This window comes from Scardinius erythrophthalmus, assembly GCF_964197995.2.
Source record: "Scardinius erythrophthalmus genome assembly, chromosome: 3".
NCBI lineage: Eukaryota > Metazoa > Chordata > Actinopteri > Cypriniformes > Leuciscidae > Scardinius > Scardinius erythrophthalmus.
Window position 1 is genome coordinate 32,190,311 of NC_138223.1, and position 26,873 is coordinate 32,217,183.

General features: G+C 37.7%; 1 protein-coding gene across 3 annotated transcripts in view; it reads left to right on the forward strand.

Moving 5' to 3' along the window:
* The window catches only part of tenm3 (teneurin transmembrane protein 3), a 271,342-nt gene that overhangs the window by 176,270 nt on the left and 68,199 nt on the right, over positions 1-26,873 (forward strand). For all 3 annotated transcript variants that reach the window (XM_081360456.1, XM_081360457.1, XM_081360458.1), the window contains 5 exons: positions 8,330-8,452; positions 19,727-19,932; positions 22,829-23,039; positions 25,343-25,444; positions 25,883-26,077. In XM_081360456.1, the coding sequence (XP_081216582.1) occupies positions 8,330-8,452; positions 19,727-19,932; positions 22,829-23,039; positions 25,343-25,444; positions 25,883-26,077 (837 nt within the window). The remainder of the gene's footprint in view (positions 1-8,329; positions 8,453-19,726; positions 19,933-22,828; positions 23,040-25,342; positions 25,445-25,882; positions 26,078-26,873) is intronic.

Genomic DNA, 26,873 nt, shown 5'->3' on the forward strand with positions numbered 1-26,873 from the left:
TTAAAGTAGCTTTTATAAACGTGCCTTAGAAAAAAAAAAATGTGCATCTTTAGACAAAACAATGGCATATTTTAAGATATGTCAGTGCAAGTTCCTTTCAGTTAATACAGCTTAATTAGTCTGGGATTAGTCTTGTCTGTAAAACCGTAGGTAACCATCTTTTAAAATATAAATGTGTATCATGAATTCAGCTACACTTAATTAAATTTTATGTATTAATTTTATTCCAAAGTAATTACATCAGATAAATACATATATTTGATAAGAGTGCATGCTCATCATTACTGCATTATATGATATTTCATGTTCTGAAAATGTAAAACTGGCATGTTCATATTATGATTGTCCAACATATTGTCCTCTGTCCAAAATTAATTTGTTCCACACCTTTATTGGTTCAAAAAACATAATAGCACACCAACTGACTAATATTTGTGGAAAGTGCAATATGATCTAATCTAAACTGTATTAAAAGGACAAAATTAATCATATTCACATAGTTTCTAGTGATCAGACACAGGAAACACACACCCAGACAAGCGCAATTCTACAACATTTTTTGTGTTGATGATGTCAAGACTGGCCTCCAAAGTCAATAAGAGGAAATGAAGTGCCCTCCGTTTCCCTTCTCAATGCAATATCGCTCCAAACCTATTCAGTGCTGTAGAGATCCAGCGGCCCCCTTTTATCATGAAGTCATAAAGGGATGAGAGGACAGCATCAGTGAGTCCCTATTACAGTACATCCAAAAAAGGATTGCATTTGTTCACTCAGTGGCCTTTCATTATTGTCCGTTTTTGTCACGTTGAGAAAAGTCATTTGTAGTTCAATTTGTCGCTGTTGGGATTGACAAGGTGTACAGTATTAAAGCCTGTGCAGCATTAGTGCCGTGTCCAACAGGTTTAAAGAAAGTATTTGGATTCTCTGTGTGATCAGCAAGCAGAGTGGCTGGATAACAAAAGCTAATTTTTCTCTTTAGAGAAATGAAGCCAAATCCATTTCAGAGTTAATTATTCCACTGTATTGGAGACAGTTCAGCAGCTTCCAGAGAGCTATTTACTGACACTCCACAGCCAGGTCTGCTGCTATTGTCAAAACAGCTGCTAATAGAGCAGAGATCACAGCCTTTTAGAGAGACTGAAAGAGAGCAAGACACAATTGCAAAGTTTTTCATAATTGGCCCATTTTCATTCTGTATATTCATCTTCAAAATGATGTTCTTAGCTGTGCCCCGGCCTTATGAGAAAACATCAGTTTATTTGGCCTATTCAGACGTCTAGAAATCTAAGTAAAAAGTTTGCTAGAAGAAATGCATTGTGTGACTTGTAGAAATGTTGTTTTTTAAAGTCCTTTTTTTGTTTGCCATAATGACATTGCTGTTAGTTGTTATCAGCGACATTATGAATATAGTGTTTGTACTGTGTCTGGCTTGCAACTAACAGGGTGTTTCTAGCCAGACCCTCAGCAGCTTTGATCATTATTGAAGATGCACACAGCAGGACATTTAAGAACATCACAGAAATCATGGAAATATATGGAGAGCTAATCATGTCAGTGCCCTGTAGGGGCCAAACATTAACAAGCCCAAAAACAGATTTCTTCTCACTTTCTTTCATCTGTGGCTGTTCCCTGTCCCGTTCCAGCTTTCATTATCAGACCTCATTATCCCTCTGAATTTGCGTTCCAAAACCTGTTATTTCAAACGACTGATGTTATGGGAATACACAATGGAACATTGTTACTAGACTTTTTCTTCCTGTTCAAGATGTTTCCACAAATGGATTTAACGATATATTTACCAAATGACTTTCCATTTACTAAATTACTTCTGTTCGTCCCAAATTACTGCGCAGAATTAATAAAGTTTAGGGTAATAATAAGTTAGACCTACTTAACGATTATGATAATCCTTATGCAGCTCTACTTACATCTGATAATTTAACTGTTATCCTAAAAAACAAACCATGTTTAAACAAACGGCAGAGTGTCCGCAGGAGAAATACCAATTATGATATTTTCTTACAAGGCACTGTAATTGAATAGTGTCCACCTGCACAGCAGCAGAAACACATATCACAACAGTTTCCTGAAAGCAGTGCCAGTGACAAAATAATTTGTATTACTGGCTTTAAGCTGCTGAGCATAATCTTAAAAAAAAAAAAAAAAAAAAAAACATTTAACTGAGATATTTTATCCTTTGTTGTTGTCCCTTTTTCTTCTGCTTAATTGGATTATTCCTTCCAATATACATTTATGTTATTCTGAACTGTTTGAATATAGTTTACTGCAAAACCTGTAGACGTAGTAATGAGGATTTATATTGTGATATATTTTGTTAACAATTATAATCATAATATATGATCATAGTGTCTTCCTAAAACTACAGCTTGGCCACATAGACCTGGAAATCTGAATGGTTAAGGCTTAAAAAATAAATCATTATATTGTTTAAATATTATGCCACAACACTACATCTGTTTAGTACTTGTAACTGGTTGGGTTAAATAGATTATGCAAAGGATGCAATGGAAGAGTATCTTAATGAAAGTATCCTACTCCATTAAAAAAAGAGAAAAAACTGTACAATTTGATTCATATATAATCCTAAATGACAAGAACCATATAGCATGTATCCAGTAAACACTTAGCCAAACTGATAACTTTTACTGTAATCTTCTGTAAAAACTGATGTGACATAAGGGTTCTTCTGCGGTGGATGTGTCTTAAATTATGCATAAGAATGCATTATAGCTGGAGTAAAACGAGTTCAATGTATGCAGCGTCTTGGTCTCATTGTGTCTCACACTGTCAACATTGCAGATGGAGAACATATCCTTCTTTTTGGTTTCACACAGCAAACAATGCTTTTCTCGCTATGCGTCAGCAGCTCTTCCAGCTAGTAAGAAAACCCGGAGCCTTTTCTCTGTCAGTCCCATCTGGTGTGTCAGACCCCAGCCATCTCCACTAAACCCACACCCACACAACAGGAACGACAGAGGATGGGGAAATCAGATTTCTCTCCCTCTGTCCTTGTTCAACAGGGTTGACAAAGCCACGTAGAGATTTTCCATGAATGTTCGATCAATACCACATCCTCGGAGGATAGCTTTAATACTAGATGGGGGTTCACCCGGGTGCCTCAAACATGTTGACTGGCTCCTCGACGACCACTAAAATCTCACTAGAACAATAGGTTAAGGCCAGTCATTTTTTACTCACTTAACTGCACCTTGAGCTTCTTGAAAGTGAGTTTTTTACTCACAAGCCCAGATTAAATGCCTTCATGCCAGCATGGTGGTCACACGTAAATACAGAGCAGGTTTGTCCAGCAGGTTTCATTTCATTTCATAGTTGAGTCCCTCTTTTTTTATCCTAAGCTGGTAACTGTCCACTGTTCTTCTGAAAAATTGTTGGTTTTCCCATTTTCTGCATTGATCTAATGATTTTGAGATTCATCTTTTCACACTTAGGACAATTACAAAAGGTTATGTATATAAGGTTATAAATAAACATTTCTAAGATCTCCAGATCAATATGTAATAGACTATTTGCCAGAACAGAAAAAAAAAAAGATCATGGTAAACTATTTGTGCATAACCTCATTAATAATTTATGAGCAAAGCTCAACCAAACCAAAGTGATGCCCTTTGTGAACAAGTTGCATCTTCTGAACAGAGTGCTGATGGCTTCTCACATTCCTCTTAGCATTGAGACCAAAAGCTGGAGAAAGTCATAAAGAGGCCCCAGTGGACTAAACACCAGCCAGAGGAAGCATGGCATGCCAAGAGTTCCTCAGTTGTGTTTTAAAAGATGGAGAAGCCACTCATAAATACTTCATAGCTTTTCGCACCTATGAAAAGCATTTTACATTTAGGCAGAGCCAGGCAGAGTTTTTCATTCGGTCTCTGGCTCCATGAATGAGTTGTGACACTCTGGAGAAAATACTAACTCACAGTCTTTCCACAGTGCACTCTCATTTTCACAGGTTAGCGAGCTGCTTTGTCTACCCACTTATAATTTTCACAGAATGATTTTAGAGTAACTAATAGTCTGTCATTTAAAATATAAATATGTATGTATGTATGTATTTGTTGCGTACCTTGTTCACCCTGAATTTGAAAAAGCCAGTTTTGAAAAAAAGAAATTGTTTTTCATAAATGGGCATACAAAAATGTAGCTTTGGTGCTTTGCAAAAAGTGGCTGATGATTGTAAATAAGGACGGTGAGAGTTGAGGTATTTGTGTAGGTGATTTGGAAATGCTCAGGGGACAGGCTGTCAGCGGTTGTACTCACAACACAACACCCTCAGGAGTGGAAGGACATTTGGTTTTGCCCTTGATTTATTGCTGCAGAAAGTCTTTTTTATTCATTGGTGTGTATCTCTCACAGTTAAAGCAACGTTTCACGGCTGACGCTTTTCTTTTCTTTTTATCAGTTTTCTCGGTGTTGCTTGCTTTTGTTTTTCTCCCACTAATATCTTAAAATAGTTTCTTGTTGAGTCACAGAAAGCCAGTTTTTTTCCCCCATCCTTGCTAATGATCATAAGTGGCATATATATAGTGATAAATATAGAGCTGTATTTTAAGATGAAGTATCACTGGGTCCTCGATAGCATTGCGAGTCCCACTGGTTACATAACCGCCAATCCTGCCTTGTATAAGTTGCCTTGCATTTAGCTGAACTGTAATTCTTACTGCTTTGCGTGTGCACTCCTCCTTTTCTTATTCATTCATGTACTCATTCTGCACACACCTGAGGCATGTAAACGGCCCACATTCAAACTGATCAAGCATTATGCTTCCCTCCATTGCCCTCCATTGCCCATTACACAACCATGTAGTATTGGTCTTTCTATGGAGCCTGCTCTATCATTCATCTCTCGCTGGTCCCAGGGCTCAAAAAAAAGCGATCCACCTCCCATGATCTCACCCACCTTTAGCTGTTTTAGCACTTGTGAGACAACCGAGGGAAAGGAGATGAGGAAAAAAACCTAACAGCCAATTTACATATTTGTCAGCTGAGAGAACTAGAAGCTTTTTTATCTTGCACTTGGCACATTTGTATTCTAATAGCCTGGATGTGTTCCATTCACATGCATGAACGTTCCCGAACGCCCCATGGCTCTAAGATCTGTGCGTGCCCATCCTATATCCCTATTTTTAATGTTATTTATTTATCCACACTAGTTTCAAACATTGCAACAAGTGAATCCAATTGACCATCAAGAAACGGTTTCATTAACAATAAGAATCTGGTACAGAGGTGAGAGACTTTGCACATCCACATTTATTCCTCGTTTATGATTCGGAAAAGTTAATGGAGCACCCTGCTCAAAAGTGTGTGCGAGCGGCTCAATCAGATCAGCAGGGGGTGGCCATCTTTCTGCCGGAGAAGTCAATACCGCCCACTCTCCCATAAACCCCTGCTTCGGCTCAGGTCAGAGTGCTGGATATCGGCTGCTCCATGAATGGGCAGACTCAGCGGGTATCTAATTTAATGAGAGAGAAAGAGTGAGAGAGAACCAGATAGAAAGATATAAAGAGAGTTTGGAGAATGAGCTTAAGGAATTTCATAAGCCAATTACTGTTCAAATACTTTAATGTAACTGAGTCGCACATCAACTCTTCGATACTCTCTCTATGTCTTTATCTGCCTCATTACTGCTCCAGTGTCATTGGAGCACTTTTGTTGTATAATGTTTCGAAAAGCTGGAGAGCTGCATCTACACATACAGTATCAGGAATACTAGCAAAATCAAACAGTCACAGATGACAAGCACACATAAGAAACTTTAAGCACACAAGTACACAGACACAAATACACTAGCACAGAGAGGAGTATGATTTATGTAGGGAGCTTGTGTGTGTGCGCTCTGGGGGCATAAAGAGACCCAGTGGGGGTTGTTGGCAGGTCTAAATTACCTTTATTAGAGCCAACGTCTGCAGGTAGCACTGCTGTTACTCAGAGAGAGGATCAGCCTGTCCCCTCAGAGCAGCCCACCTCAGCACAGCTACCACACACACATACATACAGGGACCTATATACAGGATCTCCTCTGAGATTCTCATACTAATGCAAGACAAAACTAATGATATAACAAATCACAGGGACATTACAATTACCACTAGATTAAGGCTGTAAGTAGCGTAATATTTATAGGAATTGTTCAGCCAAACATGACACTATATTAATTTACGCTCATGTTGTTTCAAACTTGTATGGCTTACACTTCTTTTTGCCTTACAATGAACGCATACAAAGTCGACAGGCAATACAGCTCCAAATAGGACAAAATAAGTATCATAGAACTGTTATCATACTTGTTATATTCTTAGTCTCCTGAAGCTGTACTGCTGTTTTGTGTAAGAAACAGACTGAAATTAAGTCACTTATAATCTTGTCCTCTGCTACAGTATACTGTAGTTCTCAAATATCATTCATGCATAGACAAATCTGTGGATGAGACGAAACGAGTGGTTTCTAGTGTTTTTCTAACAAAAAGATCTTTAAAAGCTTTAATAATATTGCACACAAGTTGTGTTTTTTTTTTTACCTTAATATCTCAATTCAAATATTGGTCATGTTTGCATTGTAAAATGAGCAGATGTTTCTTCAAAACATCTCTCACATAAATGTTGATTAAATCATGACAGAATCTTCATTTTGGAGTGAACTATCTCTTTAAGGTTCTGGGATCACAATGTAAATATTATGGGTTTGATCCTTGGTAGGGTTGAGATTGCTGCAGTGTTTTTCTCAATGTCTGCAAAATGAATAACCTACCCAATGCTCAATCACTAGTATGTTTGAGCAGTATTTTTTTGTCAACCCCTTGACATTTTGCTGTACTTCCTCTCATGTTACAGCCAACTAGTTCCCCATATAAGAATCAGGCCTCATGATGGCTTAGTTCCTACTGCATCTTACAGATTGAACACTATCCTGTACGACCTTTCCAGGCATGTGATTTAGAGGCATCACCAGGGAAACAAAACATGCTCAAATGGGTGCTGATTCACCCAGGTCGTCCTGCTACCCACAGGGAACTGTTGCGGAATTCGTGGGAGAACGTTTGGCAGACCCACCTTGAACTATAACCAGATTGTGTTTCCAGCCACACCTGAACTGAACCTTGTTTCAGAGCTATACAGGGCCAGTGTGATTTTTCCAACCCTTGAATCCCAAATTGCACAAGTTTACTGAACCCTTCCCTCCCTAGCATTCTCCCCAACACAGGCCAAACTGACTGGTTTGGTAAGAACATTCAGACATTTCAGGAACAAGTGAAATGAGACGGTGAAAGCAGCTGTCTAAACATATTACTCTACAGCGCAGCCGCACACTCTTTGCAGTCACTAATACTAAATTCATCAGCTAAGGCAAATATCTATCTTAGAGCTGTTTAACTTAAAAACCTGAGCTTTGATGAAGGAATTGGTGTTGTCACCTGACATGACAATGACTCTTTAAAGAGTTGCTTTAAACCAGGCATAATATCGAGGCATAATTACAAATTGCCCTGTGTCTGTGTACACGTCATCAAGAAAGAGATGTTGTTACGAGGGGCGCGGGGCCTTAATGCTTTTGATAATGAGGGCACATTCATTAAAAAAAAAAAAAAAAATGTGCTTGGATAAATCATTTATAATAAATACTCCATTATAAAAAAATAAGAATTGCCCATTTTGATTCCATGGTGATTACTAATGGTGTTTACACAAGTATTACTATTACTATTGCTGATATTTTAAGTATTCATCTTTAGCATGTAAGTTTGTGCTACAAATCCTGTGACTTGATCGGGAAAGATGTAGAGTTAATTTTTTAAGTGATCAAACCAACAATTATCCTGATGGACATTAAAAAGATCCCATAGATGTTGAAGGAGGGTCCCAAGTCATATCCAGAAAACAGAAAGTCTTAGAAATTTGGGGGTTAAGGTGATTTGGGCCAGTATGTAACCTTCTAGAAACCCCTTAGAAAACCATATCAACATACCCTAGTAACCCTATAGCAACTAACCCTGACAACCATCCACAACAATCTAATTGCCAAGTTTTGCATGGGAAAATTTTGTTTTATACAGGTTATATTACAGTGTTTTTACCCTCTCAACAATCCATTGCATCCTGTTCCTTTATCCTTAAGTGATAATTTCTCTATCTTGTGTGTGTGTGTGTGTGTGTGTGTGTGTGTGTGTGTCTCTCTCTCTCTCTATCTCTCTCTCTCTCTCTCTCTCTCTCTCTCTCTCTCTCTCTCTCTCTCTCTCTCTCTCTCTCTCTCTCTCTCTCTCTCTCTCTCTCTCTCTCTCTCTCTCTCTCTCTCACAGCCATGCATCTCTTTGGATTGAATTGGCAGCTGCAGGAGACTGAGGGCTATGCTTTTGAGAATGGCCAGGTCAAATCTGATGCCACAGCAACCAACGCAGTTACTGCCCTGTCTACCGAGAACAGTAAGGGTCAAACACACACGTACCCACTCACGCACAGATGCATAATATGGCACAAACCACAATCTGTTCAAGACCCTTCTCTAGCACAAAACACATTTGCATTTAGTAAACAGGCTGGAGAACACACTCAGTAATAGGCTAGAGAAAATTACCAAACAGACTCACTCCTACACAACTACACCTCTAGGACCCTCCGCCATGAAGACCTACACTCCCTTAAATAAACATAACTCGAGCTAAACAAACACCCCCACACACTTCCACCAAACTCCCCCCCATCCAAAAAAAAAGCCACAAACACTCCTACACAAATGGAAATCACACACTCCAAAACCATTTTCTTTGCACCTTGCCATCATTACTGGCACTCGGATGTGCGTTTTAGTGATCTGGGATAAGTATAAACCTCTTTGTGTGTGTGAAAGCAACAGACTTACATTCCTAAGCATTTAGACACTAGTCTTACAGTATCAGGGCGGCTGCTTTGATGTGTCGACTATCACGGCGGATGCAGACACGTCCGGTAACAGTCTGGAAATCAGGATGAGGAGCCAAAAAACATATTTAGTTGACAATATTAAGTTCAAAGAAGACAGTGTTTTAATGGGAGGATATGAGAGGGGTCTGTGTGTGCAGAATGCAAAATAAATGGGTTCTTGAGATTGTCTGAGTCTTTCAGACCATGAATTCAAGTAGTGAGGGTTGTGAGATACCCTGGCATTTTACCCAGAATCTCTCTTTCTCTCTTTCTGTGTGCTCTCGAAAGTAGGATTTACTCACTAATTTTGTCACTAATATTAGCTTCCATACAAACCTACTGACCAGTGAAATCCAGTGCTCAGAAACACATTTGTGTTTTACAGTGTTAAGTACAGATACATTTATGCTTAGTTTGGTTATAAATGTAACTACCAACTGAATTAAACTTTCAGCATTCAAACCTGCATAATAGGGCTGAGTTCAGGAAACCTGTGCTGTTAAAGTAACCCCATTGAACTAATATTAGTATCACTGTAAAAGTGAATTTCTTACACAGTATTTTTGTCTCGGTTTCCAATAAAAATACCAAACAATTCTTAAAAACGCAATGAAATGGAGGCAGTGACAGAACAGTTTATCGTAAAAGAAAAAATGTATAGGCTACATCACCTGAGAGAAGTCTGACATTTTGATACAAAATTACGAGATCAAAACTTCAGAAAGACAGATGCATGGATAAGTCATTCACAATACAATCTATAACATGCATTTAGAAAATACACTGTAAAAAAAGATTTTTTGGTTAAGTAAATACTACTGAAAAAAAACAATGTAATTTACATGAAAAAGTTATTCCAGGCAATAATTAAAAAAACTAAGTAAATTCCATATCAGTACTTAATTCAAGCGAGTAGAAATGAAAGCGTACATATCTACTCAATAAAATTAAGTAAAAATTACTCAACTTTTCTGATGCTGGGGTTCCCATCATGCACTGGACCTTGAATAATTAATGAGGTTCATTTTTCACTGTTTTCCAGCTGTATTTACACTGTTTTATCATTGCTTTTGTTGTCAGGATTAGTAATTTGCCATTTTGTGACATTTCGAGTAAATTTTCTGCTCAAAATGACACATTCAAACACAAAAATGATCCATCAAATGTTACCGTCATTGTGTATTGTCTACCAAGTATTGAGGTACTGTATTTGCACTTACATGAGACTTAACATCTGACATGATGTAGTATAAATTACTTAAATAATCTAAGTAAAGCACATACTATAAATGATTGGTATAATTCAATATTATTGTTTGAGTGAAATGTAATGCAAAGGAAATTTCAACTAAATTGATGTTAGATCGACCTTTTACTAGCCAAGTTAAATTACTTATTATCTTTGTTACTTTCACTTAACTAGGTTAAGTAAAGTTTACTTAATTACATATTCCAAGTAAATTTAACTTAAAGATTTCTAATCAAAGCTACTGATAAATATGTTTAGGTTTTACTTGGCAAACGTTGTAAATTTACTAGCATTTTCTGAGTGAAAAAAATTAGCAAGCTTTTTTCAAGTAATTCCTACTCCAAATTTTTTACAGTGTAGATGAGGTGGCTTTTTGTTTCGTGCTTACTTTAAACCACTTTCAATCAAGCTATATTTACTTAAGAAGCAAGATATGATATTAACATTTGTTTTCTAAAACAAGAACAAATATCTGCTGATGGGGTAAGAAAAACCTTTTGATTAACTTGTTATCTTACATCATTTTGCTTCTCAAGTGTTTCATGTCGTACAGTGTAGTGTGTCTCATGGATGTTGTGGGGGGGTCTTTTCATGTAGGGTTCTGTTGTTTCATAGAAACATATGTTTCATCTGAGGGTTTGCGATCCAGTCACTCTCTATCCTCCAGATCTGTTCCTATCAGTTTTGTGGTCTAGTCTGTGTTCTACAGTTGTCTGTTAATTAGGATTTCACAGATTAACTTACACCTCGACTTGTTTATTAGATAACAATGTGTCAATTGTTATAAGACATGACGGTGTTATGGAAGTCAACATCTCTGATATTTACTGTCACCATGGTTAACGGCATGAGAATAGAATAGAGGTTGACTTCCGTTATACATTCACAAAGATTCCCTCCTGTAAGAGTTTCCTGAACACCTGTGGTGAAAAAATGGTGTGAGTAAATATCTGTCCTTAAGTATTGGCTGTGTGAATGTAGCCACTGAGATAGTACATGCATCACACAAACAAAAGTGCTTTCCTACCAAATACATTCACTAATAATCACTAAGTCTTAGTCTGTCCGCACTAAAATTCACAACGCAAGTCACTGACTAAACTTCACATTGATTCTCTTTGCAGCATGAAAATAATCTGTTATTTAAATTATGTACAGAAAGCGATTAAAGAACTCTTCCTTTATCATCTCTGGAGCTGTCAATCACACACCGCGAGTTTATCAGTGACTGAGTTCTGGACTCTCGCCAAAACTCCCGTTATAATCAATAACGCTGTCTACACTGCACAATGAATCCCTAATTTACATTGTGTCTGCACTGTTGGTTATGATGAAAACATTTGTGAGAGTGCAGAAAACGAGTTGCAGTGATGACGGCACTGCATTCATGCGCTCAAGAGACATGTCTGTCATCAGCTACATGCTCATCATTGCAACCTTTCGTATGACGGGAGTAGATCTAAACATAATGCAATAATCAACACTTTTCAAGGTTAGTTAATCTTGACTGCTGTAATAGTAAAAAATGTAGTAAAAGTTTTCAAAAGAGTTCCACATGTAATGCTTATTTCATATGCAGGTGAAATTTGTCTTTTAATTTTGCATTATGACTTTTTTTATGTAAAAATTATAAGTGCACCTCAGGAAACATCGTAAAATAAATATTTTTTAAGTGCATTTCATGACCCGTTTAAAATGCAATAGATTGCTTTTAGTGTGTTTGCACATCGTTAGGAGCTTATGATTGAAAGCATATGCTAAATAACACATACAATAAGAAATAAATAACCTCACAGAAATAGGAGCTATCGTTTTCTCCCACCCACAGACAGTTGTATTCCCACAAGTTCTCCCTCACTTAAGTACTAATTCAAGCACTCACACGCTCGCAGAGGGACACACACTCATGCTGTGAAGATGGACGGCCATATGTTTGAAGGCCATTATGATGATGCTCCTTACAGTAATGTTTGTTCTTGAGGTGATGGAAGTGTCCACACTGGCAGTGATGTAGTATTAGATCAGGACATTTCTGCATCAGTTATATGACATTTTCAATTTTTATAGTGTCTATTTGCCATCAGCAGAGTTAAGAAATTGGATGTCCTTTAAACAATTGTTCATGAATTGCAGGTAAATTGATTGTGATGTAGTTTCTATAAGCTGTTTAGTCGCACAGCAAAGGATAAGTCATTCATCTCCCCTTAAGCAGCAGTGACACAATCAGGTTAAGTTTATTTGAGCGGAATTTACATTCAGTATAGTCGGTCTTTTGTTTCCTAGCTCGAGCCCTCACCTCCTTTTTTCTCTCTCTCACTGAAAGAAATAAAAATTTGAATGCCATTGGGTGCAGAGGAATGTTAATGTGTTAACAGGGCAGGAAAATTTGCTATGGCAGAAGCTTCCAGCGATGGGTCTTTGGTCTGCTGTGAGGACCAAACAAGATAAGGGGGAGTCCTGTAGAAGAGCAGCTAGTTAATGAAGCCATTAGCAATGTGTACAATCACACATCTTACTCTCAATCAATACAGACAGCAGCTAACACCCCCACCTCCTTCTATTAACCTTGATCTGTATGTGTGTGTGTGTGTGTGCGCCCACCAACACCACCACCGCCGCTGTTTGGGAAGGACATGTCACACATACACACAGACAGCAGAGCAAAAACTGCAGTCTTGCGATTTCCATCAACATACTGTATATACGTACATGCATATTTGAACACATAACCTTGCACCTGTATCCTTGTTGTTTCTTCACATTTGCATCTATTCTTCTTCAAGACCCCTTAAAATTAGCATTAGATAGTTTTGGCTTTAGTCCATGTTGTGAAGTCACCTATACTTACCGAAGTTGACAAAATAACAAATATACACACTTTATTTATAGTATACAGTACCGTTAAAAAGTTTAGGTTAATACAGTAAAACTGTAATATTGTGAAATAGTATTACAATTTAAAATAACTGCTTTCTATTTTAATATATTTTAAAATGTTATTTATTTATGTGATCTGAATTTATGGTCACACAATCCCTCAGAAATCATTCTAATAAGCTTGGTTCCCAATTAACCTTTTTTTTTACCATTTTCAATGTTGAAAACAGTTGTACTGCTTAATATTTTTGTGGAAACCGTGATACATTTTTTTTTTAGGAAGTTTTGAGTAATGTTTACAGAATAAAAGTACTATAAATAAAACATAACTTTTGAACGGTAGTGTCTTCTCTTTGAAAACTGAGCAAATATATTGATAACTCCTCCTAACACAGATTTAGTCCAGTCGGAACAAAAATGAGAATGTCCCGAAAACGTTGCTCATCAAGCTATGTCATGGAGTCTTTAATGTAAGCTAATTAAGCAATGTCACACAAGAAAGACAGCACAATTGCGAACGTAATGTGGCTTTTCCTCTAAAAATAAGAAATCACTTCTTATCTAATCGAATGAACCAGAAGTAACTGCTGTATAATTATAAACAGAGTAATTATGACGTCTGTCTGTAAATGTCTTATAGAATTGTATTTTATTAAGACATTATTTAGTTCTTTAATGAACCATTTATCCTCACAAGAATGTCCCCGCAAGCTTGTTTTGTCAAATTTGACTGTTTTTCTAGTGAGATTTTCAGACATTTCATACCCACAAGGATTGAAAACCTGCCCACACACACAGACACATGAATAGTCCCAGCAAATCCACACAGATGCATATTCTTACTGACAGACTGAGCATACATCACATGCAGCAAAGTTTGACTTACATACCTGCTGTAGACCCTTTGAAATATGTACACACACTCACTCATTTGTCTGTCTCTTCTTCTCAGTGAAGAAAGAGTGAGTAATAACCGACTGCTGTTGTCATCTGCAGTTCACCTTTCTTTGAGAGACAGCTGACCTAAAAGCACTCACTCCATAAAAGAGCTTCAAGTGCTCAGTGTACCTCAAGTGTGTGTGTGTGTGTGTGTGTGTGTGTGTGTGTGTGTGTGTGTGTGTGTGTGTTTCATAAGCAGGGACAATAGCCTCAGTGCAGTCTATCTCCTAAATGACAGGATGTGCTTTAGATTATCTGCCTCACTTCAGAGGTACGTGTGTTCGTATTCTACTAGGGCTGTAGGGAATGACATTAGCATATGAGCACTTGCCGTTTTTTTAGAGATTGATTTCCATAAACACTGAGAAATTAAAGTAGACCAGCCGTTTTAATTTTCAGAAAATAATTCACTGTTCCTTGCACTCACTCTGTATTCAAACACACACCCTTCAGAGACCCCACTATCCTCACGCAGATGTATGAAAGCTGTAGTCTTGCTCATAAAACTGCATTTTATCCCACTTTTTATCCCTCGTGCTTAGAAGTGGAACCTAACGTTCCATTTAGCATTGTTTCATGGGGCCTTATTTATGTGCTGCACCATTCTGAAACAAATCATCTGAGTGACTGTATTCAGTCCCACTGCAGCAACTAAGAGAGCCGAGCATGACACGCTCTTAATGAATATACCACCACTTCCCCTAATGCACACCCAGACACACTTCCAAAGGCTTCAGTGAATTAAAAACTGCTCAAGTGACTTTTCTGAAAGTCATAAAGAGGCGCTAAATCTGCAACTGAATGCGTTTGAAACGAGGGAAGACACTTGGCAAAATCGCACATGGTGATGTTAATGTTTCTCAGGGCCCAACAGAAATGGTGAGAGAAACTGGGGTGATGACAATGAAAAAATATGGATGGAGTGTTGAGAAGGGAGTGAATAATAGCTATAAAGTGACAGAGGCAGAAACAAATGAATGACAGAATTGGTGTAGGGCAGAGAGAAGTGATTAGTCACATTAAAGTGTCTAGATTTTTCATGGGTTTAGCCTCCTGCTGTTGATACCTTCTCAATAGGATATACAGTACATCAAGGTCAGAAATGTACTAACTAGTCAATTATTCACTGACCCATTCATAAAGACTTGAATGAATCAGCCATTTTGAACAAATCTTGTTGAATGAATGAATCACTGACACTCATTAATACAGTAACTTGCTGCAACCTACTTGCGATTTTAGTTTGATAAAGTATAATTTCAAGTTTTTAAATAATTTTATATTTCTACATTCCAAATTTTATATTTAAACCATTGATCTCATAACATTAATTTTGCAGTTATGCATTTACGCCACCTCTGAGCTGCAATAAAGGGTCTTTGTATGTATATCTAAAAGCCAATTTAGATGCAGCTTCTGTGCCACTTCTGCAGTGCAAAGATGGATTTTTCTGGTACTTATTTCATTTGATTGGTGACTTACCTGTAGTTTACTACTATTCTAATTGAATGTATTAATTAAATGTAAGAATTTCACATAAAAGATTATACATGCATTTCATAAGGTTTGAAGGAAAAAATGCTCTTATAAGGATAAAAAATGCCCGTTGAAATTAATTTAAGAGGACAATTATATCTCCTCATAATGGAGAAGTTAAATTCTGTCACTGATCTGCATTTTAGTAAGTTTGTCTAAGAGAGTTCTTGACAGCACTTGAAATAAATCAAGTACTTGGTTGCATTTTTAAAAAGACAAGTCAAGTTAAAAAGTTATTTCAAAGACCCTGTCTCAAGACCCTGCGTTCCATTCCATCCGACTGCGCTCTGTCTGTCCATTTGAAAGGAAGAGAGCGTCCTGTGTGTATGTGTGCCTCTCCAGAATCTCGACTCTGTTGCTACCGTGGACTGAAACTTACCATGTGTCTGTGCAGTGTTGGAGCAAATTGCAATTAATGAGTCGCACTGCAAGACACCGGTGAAAGTCACACAATACCCAATGAAAAAATTTAAAATGGGGCCCACTTTTTGACATTGACAAAGTTTGTGTATGGTTGCATGACCATGACTGAGTACTTGAGCAAATGAGCAAATGCTGTCACAAACATCTTGTCATCTGTCACTGCAGCACAAAAAACACAATTCTCCTTTCTTTTAATTTGTTCTGGTTGAAAGAATTATAGCTTAAATATTGAACACACAAAAAAACTATTTCTAAATATATTCTTTTTATAATTTCACATAGATGTGTTCTATACTCCTAATGTATTCTGAAGTCAAAAACTGTGTACAAGGAACAGACCAAAATTTAAGAAACTAAAAATCATATAAGATCATATAGAACCTAAAAATGTTGACCACCAAATCTAATATTAAAGCTACACTGTGTGATATTTTCCCCCATCTAGCGGTGAAATTGTATATGACTACCCAGTGAATATTAGTTTCTGTTCCTTTCAATTCCGTATTATTCCAAGATTAACATGGCTTCCAGTTCGACTTCGCAAAAATTGCGCCTTTAAAACTATTCATCACCTGTGATCCGTTGCAGCACAGATTTATGTTACAAGGTAAACAATATTTTTTCACCATTGACGCGAGGAAAAGTAACGCAAGTTATACTAGAGGTCGTTCTGGCATTTTACACAGAATGTGTAAAGAATTTATGTTACGAATATGTTACGTCCCCTGTTTGTCTAGGGGTAGCAGGAGAGTAACATATTGTTATAAAAGACAATGTCCACACGGAATAACAAAAAAAAGTGAAAGAACGAGAGAGAGAGTTGGTTCTGTCTGCAATCCCAGCACTCAACACACACACACAGGGTATCTCTTTTAGATTTTTTTTAATTATCAGTAAAAATCTCTTTTACAGCAGTTAGGAATAAGGTAAGGAATTAAATACAACTCAAATAAGTACCAGAAGACGCCACATACCTCAGGAGGGGGTTAAAGCCAAAACAACAAATAAAACTGGAAAACTACCTGGGAGTAAGAAAGTCTAATTAACCTATAAAACCAAAAGAATCAAAGAAACAACATCTCTCTTACCTGACTTCCTGACTATCCCAAAAACAGGAGAAAATAAGGGGTTAGTAAAAACAAAAGAGGCACCCACCTCCCTACTGCGTCAGCAAGCAACAACAATAATGGGGCACACCAAGTTTTCTATCACTACAGAAAACACAACAGACTTTCAAGAAGCTTTAAGACTTTAAGAATTTACACAAATAGGCTGAATTACCGCGTGATGTTTTAATTGTCTCTTTCGCATCCTTGACAACTCTGCTACATGTCCTCGAAAATAGGCGTGATCCTCCATCTTCAGCAATCTTTCAAATCTGCCGGCAGTCGTGAGTAATCTCCCCCTCGCATTCGTCACAGTGTCACTGAGTGTAAAACGCGAAAGGCGAATTTCCAGGTATGTCCCTCTTTGGCAAATGTATTTTCAAGATGGAGGCGCAACATGGCTGCCGCCATTCGAGCGACTCGCTCGTATGTATTATAAATGGCGGATTTTACGCTTACGAGAATACTTGATTAGTTGGTGGAAGTAATTACACATGAATGAGCACATATACTTTTGTTAGAACAAAGTGTTTTTTGCTAAGAATCAACTTAAAAAGTTACACAGTGTAGCTTTAAACATTTATCTCTTTTTTTCTTTTTTTTTCATGAAATAACATTGTACTTTTGAAACAACAAATACTTTGTTGTTGTTGTTGAACTATTAGGAGCCGTGTACGTGCAGAGCCAGCAAATGAAACAAACACATTTTTGCTGTTTACAGAGCCAGAGACAAGTGTTATTTCTAAGGACATCCATTTCAGTGATATCTGTCAGATAGCAATGATATTTTATGCATGGTGTACAAAAAAATACGCTTACAGCAGCTTTTAATGTTATTTAGTGTCTTACTCACAGAAACATGCACACAGATTTAAACTGTAAAGATCAAGACAGTTTGGCAAATCGCATGGCTGAGATGAGGAGAGAAGCTAAAGAAAGAGAAACAGAAAAAGAAGTAGAAGGCTTTAGGGAGTCTTTGCATCAAGCCAAAACAAACCTTCTACTTCTCTGTGATTCTCATGGGCATATGCCAATTCAATATCCATGTCCAAAAAACACCCCAAGCATCCCTGGCACACACGGAAAGCAAATCCCTTTTCCACTGGCATTCTTTAAGTGCACCATCCCCTTCTTTTTTTTTTCCTGTGGACAATACTGTTGATCAGAGCTTCACAGATGGCTTCTCTCTCTTTGCTCTGTAGAGCATTTAGGGCCACAGGCGAGCTCACATTAAAACTAACAGTCAGCAAGTCCTCTCTAATTACTCTTTCATTCACTCCAATATGCTCTTTATGTAGCCGGCTGACTGCATTAGCAACACGTGCTACGGAATTACGCGATAATAATTAATTCAATATTAATGGCAGCTGCTCTCCATTAGCTGGCATATGAGCATTGCCTATTCTCCTTCTCCCATTACTGATCCATTCCGCACTGTTGCCTTTGTAACATGTTGTGATGGGATGGAATATGCCGAAGATTGTGTTTTGCTGAGTTCGTTGTGCGCTTGTGTGTGTGTGTAATGTCTAGACATTAGCTTTCCCGCTTGTTAAAGGAAGCGCTGTAAAGTCAAATTGTTTCACTTAGACTCTGCCTGTAATATTACTGCAGTTTACTGTAGCTACTCTTGTAAAACAGCAGCTCGACAATTACCATTGTGGCTGAGCTTTATGAGCTAAACTAGATTAGATGTTTTAAGTTTATTCTGAAATCTCTTCAAGGTCCCTTTAACATTAGGAAATAAACTTGCCTGCTGGCCAGGGGTGCGTTTCTCATACAACTCACTGCTTACAACTACCAAAGTATGATTCATCATTGGATATATTAACTAGCAAGTGACAACTGTTTCCTGAAACCGTAGTACTGTAAACATCAAATCGATGAAAAATGTTGCTAACGACAGAACTTACAACCATAGTTGTTTTGTTTAACAATGCTTTTGGGAAACCTACCCTAGAGCTATAGAGAGAAAAATAACTGTTTGAACGAGTATATGGTGCATAACAGTGTTTTCCTTTACTGTTGGCTGGATAATCCACTACAATGGTTATCTTGGGAGTCAGGGTCAGAAAGAGTTGGTTTGAAGATGCTAATTAACTGCTGTATGAAGTGATTTAACCGTTTCTGATATCAGATTATTTTGTATACCTCATGTATGTTTGATCACACGTGAGGCTACAGCAAGAAGCACAATAGCATTGGCACACAATCGTATACGCTGCTAATGGAGGAACTTGTAGAATGTTTCATTAGATAGAGTTAGAAATTCACTCATATACACCTGTATGTAAGGTTCCCTTAGAACACATAGATTGTTGCTTAATATGTTTATAGACCACTCACTTGAATGTGATGTGAACAAGTTGCTGTATTGTTGTTTGTAGTTCCTACTGCTGGTTGCTCTGAATGTTCTTTGTTTCCTGCCCTAGAAGTCATATCGCTTACATGACATACATTGAATATAAACAATGCCTTCTAGATGAACTATTATCAATTTATGAATCAAACTTCCCTGCGATGCCGAAAAATTGTATGGTTCAACAGGGTGTTCCACACAGTCATTTTCTAATTATATCCTTGTATATGTGCAGAAGCAGATCATATAGAACAGGGAAATTGCTCACAGTTACGGTTAGCTTGTTTTACATCTTGTTTTCTCTCTCTAGGAGTTTACTTTCAAGAGAATAACACCATAGACACAGGCGAGCTGGATGTGGGTCGTAGAGCGGTGCAGGACGTCCCTCCAGGAACTTTTTGGCGTTCTCAGCTCTTCATTGACCAGCCACAGTCCCTGAAGTTCAACATCTCTGTTCAGAGAGGGGCCCTGGTGGGGGTCTATGGACGGAAAGGCCTGCCTCCCACACACACTCAGGTATCAGACTTTTGTTGTTGTTGTTGTTCTTAAGATGAATGTTCCACTAGAGCTGAGAAATGTATATATTGGTTTAAATGAGGGGTATTCAACCATTATAGAACGAGGGATTCCTCCATAACACTTTATTCATAATGTTCATTGAGAACATTAGCATTTTACATTATAAAATGCTTACCAGTTCAGATAGTTAATACTCATTGCATTAGTTAGAAATGTCATGCAACATTTTCAAGAAATGTATGCCTTATATATCTTCTTCACTGACTTCCTGCAGTATTTTCACTGAACCCCTGAATTTAGATGATCTCTGTGGGTGCCAAATGACATGAAAATAGCTAGGGATGTCCCGATCCGATCCACGGCATCGGTATCGTGCCGATACTGGCCCAAAACGCTAGATCGGATATCGGAGGGGAGAAAAAAAATTATCCGATACCTATGATCCGATACCCATTAGGGGTGGAACGGTACGTATTCGTACTGAACGTACGTTCGGTGCATGGATTTACACAGAGAATACACGGTATAAAAATAAATAAATCTCGCGTGCACATTAATTAATGTAATACGAAACTAACGTTACTGTTATATATGCGCATATGCGGGTTCTTTAGGGACACCTAATCTGTAGCCCGCCTTAGCTCTGAACACGCGTCTATATCGCTTCAAACGCTCACTTTATCATTATACGCGCGTGGCGCGTCCTATTCGCTTTGGACGCGCGAATGGATTCAAACTGTTCAAGCATCGAACTAGACGCGATAGACGCAAATTTGACGCTCTATTCGCGTTTTGGTGTGAACGCAGCAAAATGAACAGGCTGCGATGTCAAGATTGCAATGCTGGTGTGTGTGTGTGTGTGTGTGTGTCAGAGAGAGAGGCACGGGCGCGATCGAACAGTGGAAACAAAAAAACATACTCCGTCATTTTCATACAGGACATCATTAAAACTGGAAAAAGTGTTTAGCCTACTTATATTTGTGTAAAACCCAACATTGTGCTTTTGTCAAACTGTAAACTCTTGTCAAACTGTAACTGTCACCCAACCAAAATCACACACACACACACACACACACACACACACACACACACACACACACACACACGCACACGCTGTTTAAAAGCAAAAATGATCTCATCTTTTTGGACATTCATCATTGCATTGGTTTTCATTTCTTGTCCTAAAACAGAGCACTAATCTGTTTATTTTTAAGTTACACATTCTACATTGAATAAAAAAGAAAATCAAATGTGTTTTTAAAAGTAGTATTATTTTATACAGAAATAAATTATTTATAATTCAGATGAGAATAAAGTTAAAGTTAATTAAAATTTAAAGGAAACAAATATATTGATCTGAAATATAGCAAATTAATTTTAAATTCATTCAGGTTACCAAACATATCTCAAGGTCTTTTGAATAAAGGCTGGCAGTCTTTCATTATCAACTGTTGTTGTGGACTATATACTGGAGAAGTATTTGTTCTCCATTTGAGTAAGATGGTTTTAAGTGGCTAATTGAGGAAAGTGCTTCCATTATATTTTATTATTAGTAGTATTAGTTCAAGAATAAAATAAAAATATCGGATTGATATCGGTATCGGCAAATAGCCAAAGCTGCGGCATCGGTATCGGTATCGGAAGTGAAAAAGTGGTATCGGGACATCCCTAAAAATAGCACCATTGCATCTTTTTCAATGCCAATAATTCTGAATCAAGAGAAATTGAGCAATCTTTTGTAGGATGCTGTTTTTCACATTGGTAATCTTGTAATCTTTCTTTCAGAATTACAGTCCATAGTACAGTTTTCATAGTTCTCAGTGTAAGAAATACCACAGCACCCGCTATTCCAATTACCATCACAGACCTGCTACAAATGGCAGACAGCAAACTTTACTAAAAGGACCGCCACTTTTGTCAAACTTTCAAAACTGACCTTCAAAGCTACACAGTAGAGCTTGACAATTCCTATCCAATTTCTATCTGCCTCATCTCTGTAATTCAAACTTGAAGCAATTCATACTTCTATGTATGTTTTGCCCGCTTTGATTAAAAACTGAGCTTGGCCTTCGCAAGCAAACCAATTATTTTTCCTTGTCCTGGTTCTTTCTTTTTGCCAAGCAACAACAGTGCCTGAGCTTATTCAAGGGTATATCACAAAACCTGTAAATGCTTAATAGAGGTAATTGGCAGCGGAGGCCTCCACAATGAGAGTCGATAGCACTGACCCAGTACTTTAATTGCCACACATGAATCAATATGTTTCTTAAAGGCTGAATAAAGGATAGGTTGAAGTTCCATTGACAGACAAAGGTGTGGAGACTTCTGTTTTCCTCCACTGATCGAAATGCCTTCTCGTTTTGTCAGATGATGTTTTATAATTTCTTGCTCACTTATTCTCTTGTGTCATTTTCCTACGGGTCTCTTAGGAAATAAATATCTTTTTAATGCTCTGTAAATTGAGAAAAGAATGTTAAACTCATCAGAGGCCTTTACTAAGACTCGCTCTCTGGGAGCTGCTTGTCAAAGTGACAAAAAAAAAACTTATGTCATAAAGCATTTCTAAAAAGTAGAGTGTATTTTTAAAGATCTTCCCCTAACACTCACATTGAGGATACCAGAGTTGTTTCCAGACATATTCATTACATCGCTTACAATATATTTGCAAATGTCAATTCCTTGAAATTTAGAAGTTTTAGAGCCACATGCTCTTCTTACAAGTATCATAACCAATTCTTTGATATTCTATTTTATAACATAATACATCAGACTCCAGACATACTGCACTGGTATATTCAAATCAAAGAGGTGGAGCTGCAGTGAAAATTTTCTGTTACTGCACCATGTCTGTGATTAAAATGTCGTTTGATTCTGTCTGTGTGTTTGTGTACAGTATGACTTTGTGGAGCTGCTAGACGGCAGTCGTCTGATAGCTAAAGAGAAGCGAGGACTGGTGGAGGTGGAAGGAGCAGCCAGAAAGTCTCGTTCAGTCAACGTTCATGAGGCAGAATTCATCCGTTACCTGGACTCAGGCACCTGGCATCTCGCATTCTACAATGATGGCAAGAACACTGAACAGGTCTCTTACAACACCATCATCATAGGTAAACCGTGCCTATACATATATCATATTATGTTGTTTTTATAAATGTTTTTTTTATATATATATTATGAGAAAATTAAAAAGACATTTTTAAGAATGTTAACTTACAAAATGTCAGATTTTCCTGCCTCCATTGAAGCACATTGAGCTCTTGAAACAACCTCAAATGATTTTAAATCACATAATCATCAGGTTTTACACAAACTTCAAAATAACTTTCTGCTTGAGTGCTGTTGTCAGTATAGCCAAAATGAGGCATGCAAACTTTTAAGATGTTCTGAAATGCATGTAAAATTTCAGTTAAATTATTGTTCTGATAATTTTATTTATATGAAAAACAAATCTATTAAATTAGGAAAAAATATTACAGTATATAATCACAGTATACAATATACACATACAATTTTAGAGAAAGATTATAAAAAAGTACTTTTTTTAAATTAATCAAACATGGCAGTAAAGACATTTATAACGATGCATAAGATTTCTATTTCAAATAAATGCTGTTCTTTTGAAATCTCTATTAATCAAATGCTGAAATCCTGACTGCTGAAAAATATAAAGTATAATGGTTTCCACATAAATATTTAGCAGCAAAAACTGTTTTCAGCATTGGTAATAATAAGAACAATTAATAATAATTTAGCACCAATAATTAATAACAATTGAGTGCCAAATCAGCAAATTCTTAGTGATATTTGACAGATAACGTGACACTGAAGACTGGAGTAATGACAAATTCAGCTTTGCCATCACAGGAATAAATTATATTTTAAAATATATTAAAACATAAATCAGTTATTTTAAATTCTAATAATGTTTCACAGTATTAGTGTTTACTCTGTTTTTCATCAAATAAATGCAGCCTCGTTGAGACTAAGAGACTTCTTTCAAATACATAAAACAAATCTTTAATTATTCCAAACTTTTGACATGTAGTTTATATTACACTTTTTCAGCCTCTGTGTGGAAATTTTTGTATGTACAGAGAGAGATAAAGATAAGAGTGTTCACTGGCGAGCGTGTATAATGACCATCAGAGCCGTATCGATCTGTGCTTTAAGTGGCCAGTGGGCGGCAGCTGATTCAAAGTGTTGCCTGGTGACCTACAAGACCTTTCCTCTCTCATTCTCTCTCTTTTTCTCACCTTCTCTTCCCCTTCCCTTTCCCCACTTCTCTCACCTCCACCATGAACTCATAAAAATAGGCTTCAGCAAGAGTAATTTCCTTTGGAATTTGATCACAAAGACTAGAACATGAAAAATGGTCAGTGGGACTACAGCCAGCGTCCTCTTTTAAAAGCAGGTTGATTATGCTTCAATGAGTAAAAAGTTAACCTTTTGAAAATTAAAATTGATTATTTCTCTGTGGTGAGATAATATGGTCCTGCTGTGGGGTTTTCTCTCTGCTAAACGCTTCAGTGGTGTCTAACAGCGTACTGGCAACAAGAGACCGGTGCAGTTCATGACGCTGTCAGAATTGACTTACTGTAGACACCAGTGAGCTGCTTCTTTTAATGAAAGAATCGACAGGTGATGTCACAATCGTCGACGTCACCTTGGCAACACGCAAAGTGAGAGAGTCAAAAAGTGTGTGGTAGAAGTGTGGATCAAATCTGTGATTGGCTGTATAACAGTTGTGCATCTAGTAGCTTTGTTTGGAGCTAGTTGCTTTTGCAGAGTCAAGAAACAGCACTGATTCAAGTAATTTTTGTATTCATATAAATAAGCATGTTTTTAGTATATAAATGCAAATATGCAAACTTGAGCAGGAGCTTATGTGAGTGTAAACAATTTTGTGTGTTGCGCATTTTGTTTGGCACCAGCTGTGGTTGTCATGAGGAAAAAACGGCTTTTTAAACATGCTAAATATCTTCTTAATGAACGTGAAAACTTCAGAAAGGTTTCTGTGAGTTTTAGATTTAAGGTTAAATGATAGACAATTATCATTATTTCAGTATAAAAACAAAAGCCAATGGAGTCCCCACTATGACCGAAAAACAAACGCGCATGTATGTTTTATTGGCCATCCAGCAGTGTAAAGAAAGCTCAGAGCAGAGCGTCTGGCTGCTAATTGGTGGTAATAATGCTTTGATTGGTTCATTAAGGCAGAGTAAGCCTAGATGCAGGTTTTTGTTAATCACGCATCTGGCACTCCTTTAATTAAAGATGGGGGGGTCTGAATGTCTGCTAATTTCCACAGACCGTCTCCTCAATTAATGCTTTTCTCACTCTCCTCTCCTTTCCTTTCTCGCCCTCTTTCTTTCTGTGGCTCCCTCTCACACACTTTCATTCTTCCCCCCAGATACCCTCACGGAGTGTCCACACAATTGCCATGGTAACGGAGACTGTCGCTCGGGAACATGCCATTGTTTCCCAGGGTTCCTTGGGCCTGATTGCTCACGAGGTATGCTCTCTTACTCGCGTGCGCACACACACAGTCACACACGACTCTCCAGAGAAATAAACAACCAATGCCACTATTCATAATTGGTTTCAGATTGTCATTTGCGCAAGTACGGCTGGCTAGCAGGCTTATGGTGGGACTCAATTCCCAAGCCTGAACGGCTTCTTATTACCAGGAGGAAGCAACAATTAGTTTTATTTTCATGGTCTTTTTATTGTATTATTTAGTTTATTTTTTAGTGCTATTGTTTTTCTCTCCTCGTCATCTGTTTGCTTTCTTTGTCAGTGTATCAGTCTGGTTTAATCCATAAAGAAATCGCTTGCACTGAAAACTTCACCTGTTGAAGTCTTCTCTTCTCTGTCAAACTATTATAAAAAAAAAATTGTTTTTGGTCTTTTAGCTTTTTTGCCCAATTGCTTTTTGTTTTTCTGTTCAAAGCCGCTTGTCCAGTGCTGTGCAGTGGAAATGGGCAGTACTCCAGGGGGCGCTGTCTTTGTTACAGTGGCTGGAAGGGGACAGAGTGTGACGTTCCTAGCAACCAGTGCATCGATATTCACTGCAGCGGACACGGAATCTGCATCACGGGCAACTGCGCCTGCAACACAGGCTATAAAGGAGACAACTGTGAAGAAGGTCAGGGATACAAATCAAACACTTGTGGGTTTGCAAAGCAAATTGTCCTATCCGAGCTTGTTCATTTCTTTTTTTTTTAAGAAAATATTTTAACATCAAAAATGTATTTTATGTGTCTTAAGAAACAGTGTTTACGACTTCACCTGCAGATCCTCCATTGATGTTAGAAAACAGTTTTTCATCTGTTTCGCTCCTTACAGACATCTTCAGCATCTCAAGTCTCAGTTCATAAGAGACCCATCAGAAGTCTTAATGGAAGCATTTATCCAACACTGCTATTTTCAGCGTTCTTGCCATTAAACCCCACTGCATTACACCATCAAAGATGTGCAAGATAATGTGTTATCAACGCGATCACTGATTACCCATTGGTTTGAGCAGGGATTGATTTTTTGTTCTCCTCTAGAAGTGTTTGAAAGCTCTGTCTCTGTGGACACGGACAGGCTTTTCACCAGACCTGATAAAAAAGAGAGCGAGTGAGAGAGACAGAATGTCTTGTTTGAGTGTTTGAGAGAGAGAAAAAAATCTGTCCAGTTCATATCGCCTTTCAGCATCAGTTTTGCTTAATGAGGAGCCTAACGCCTTGTCTGTAGCCATCAAAGGGACTCTTCTGCCTGTGACCTTCTTTGATAATTTACTGTCCCTGCAATAATCATTACCAGTGTGTTAATAGTTCAATATTCCAAAAACAATTGCCATTCTCCACTTCACAGAGCAAATAATTACATTGATGTCCCTGCTGATGTGCAGGTCCCTTACCCATCAGCCTCGTGAGTGGGGAAAATGCTAGATTACA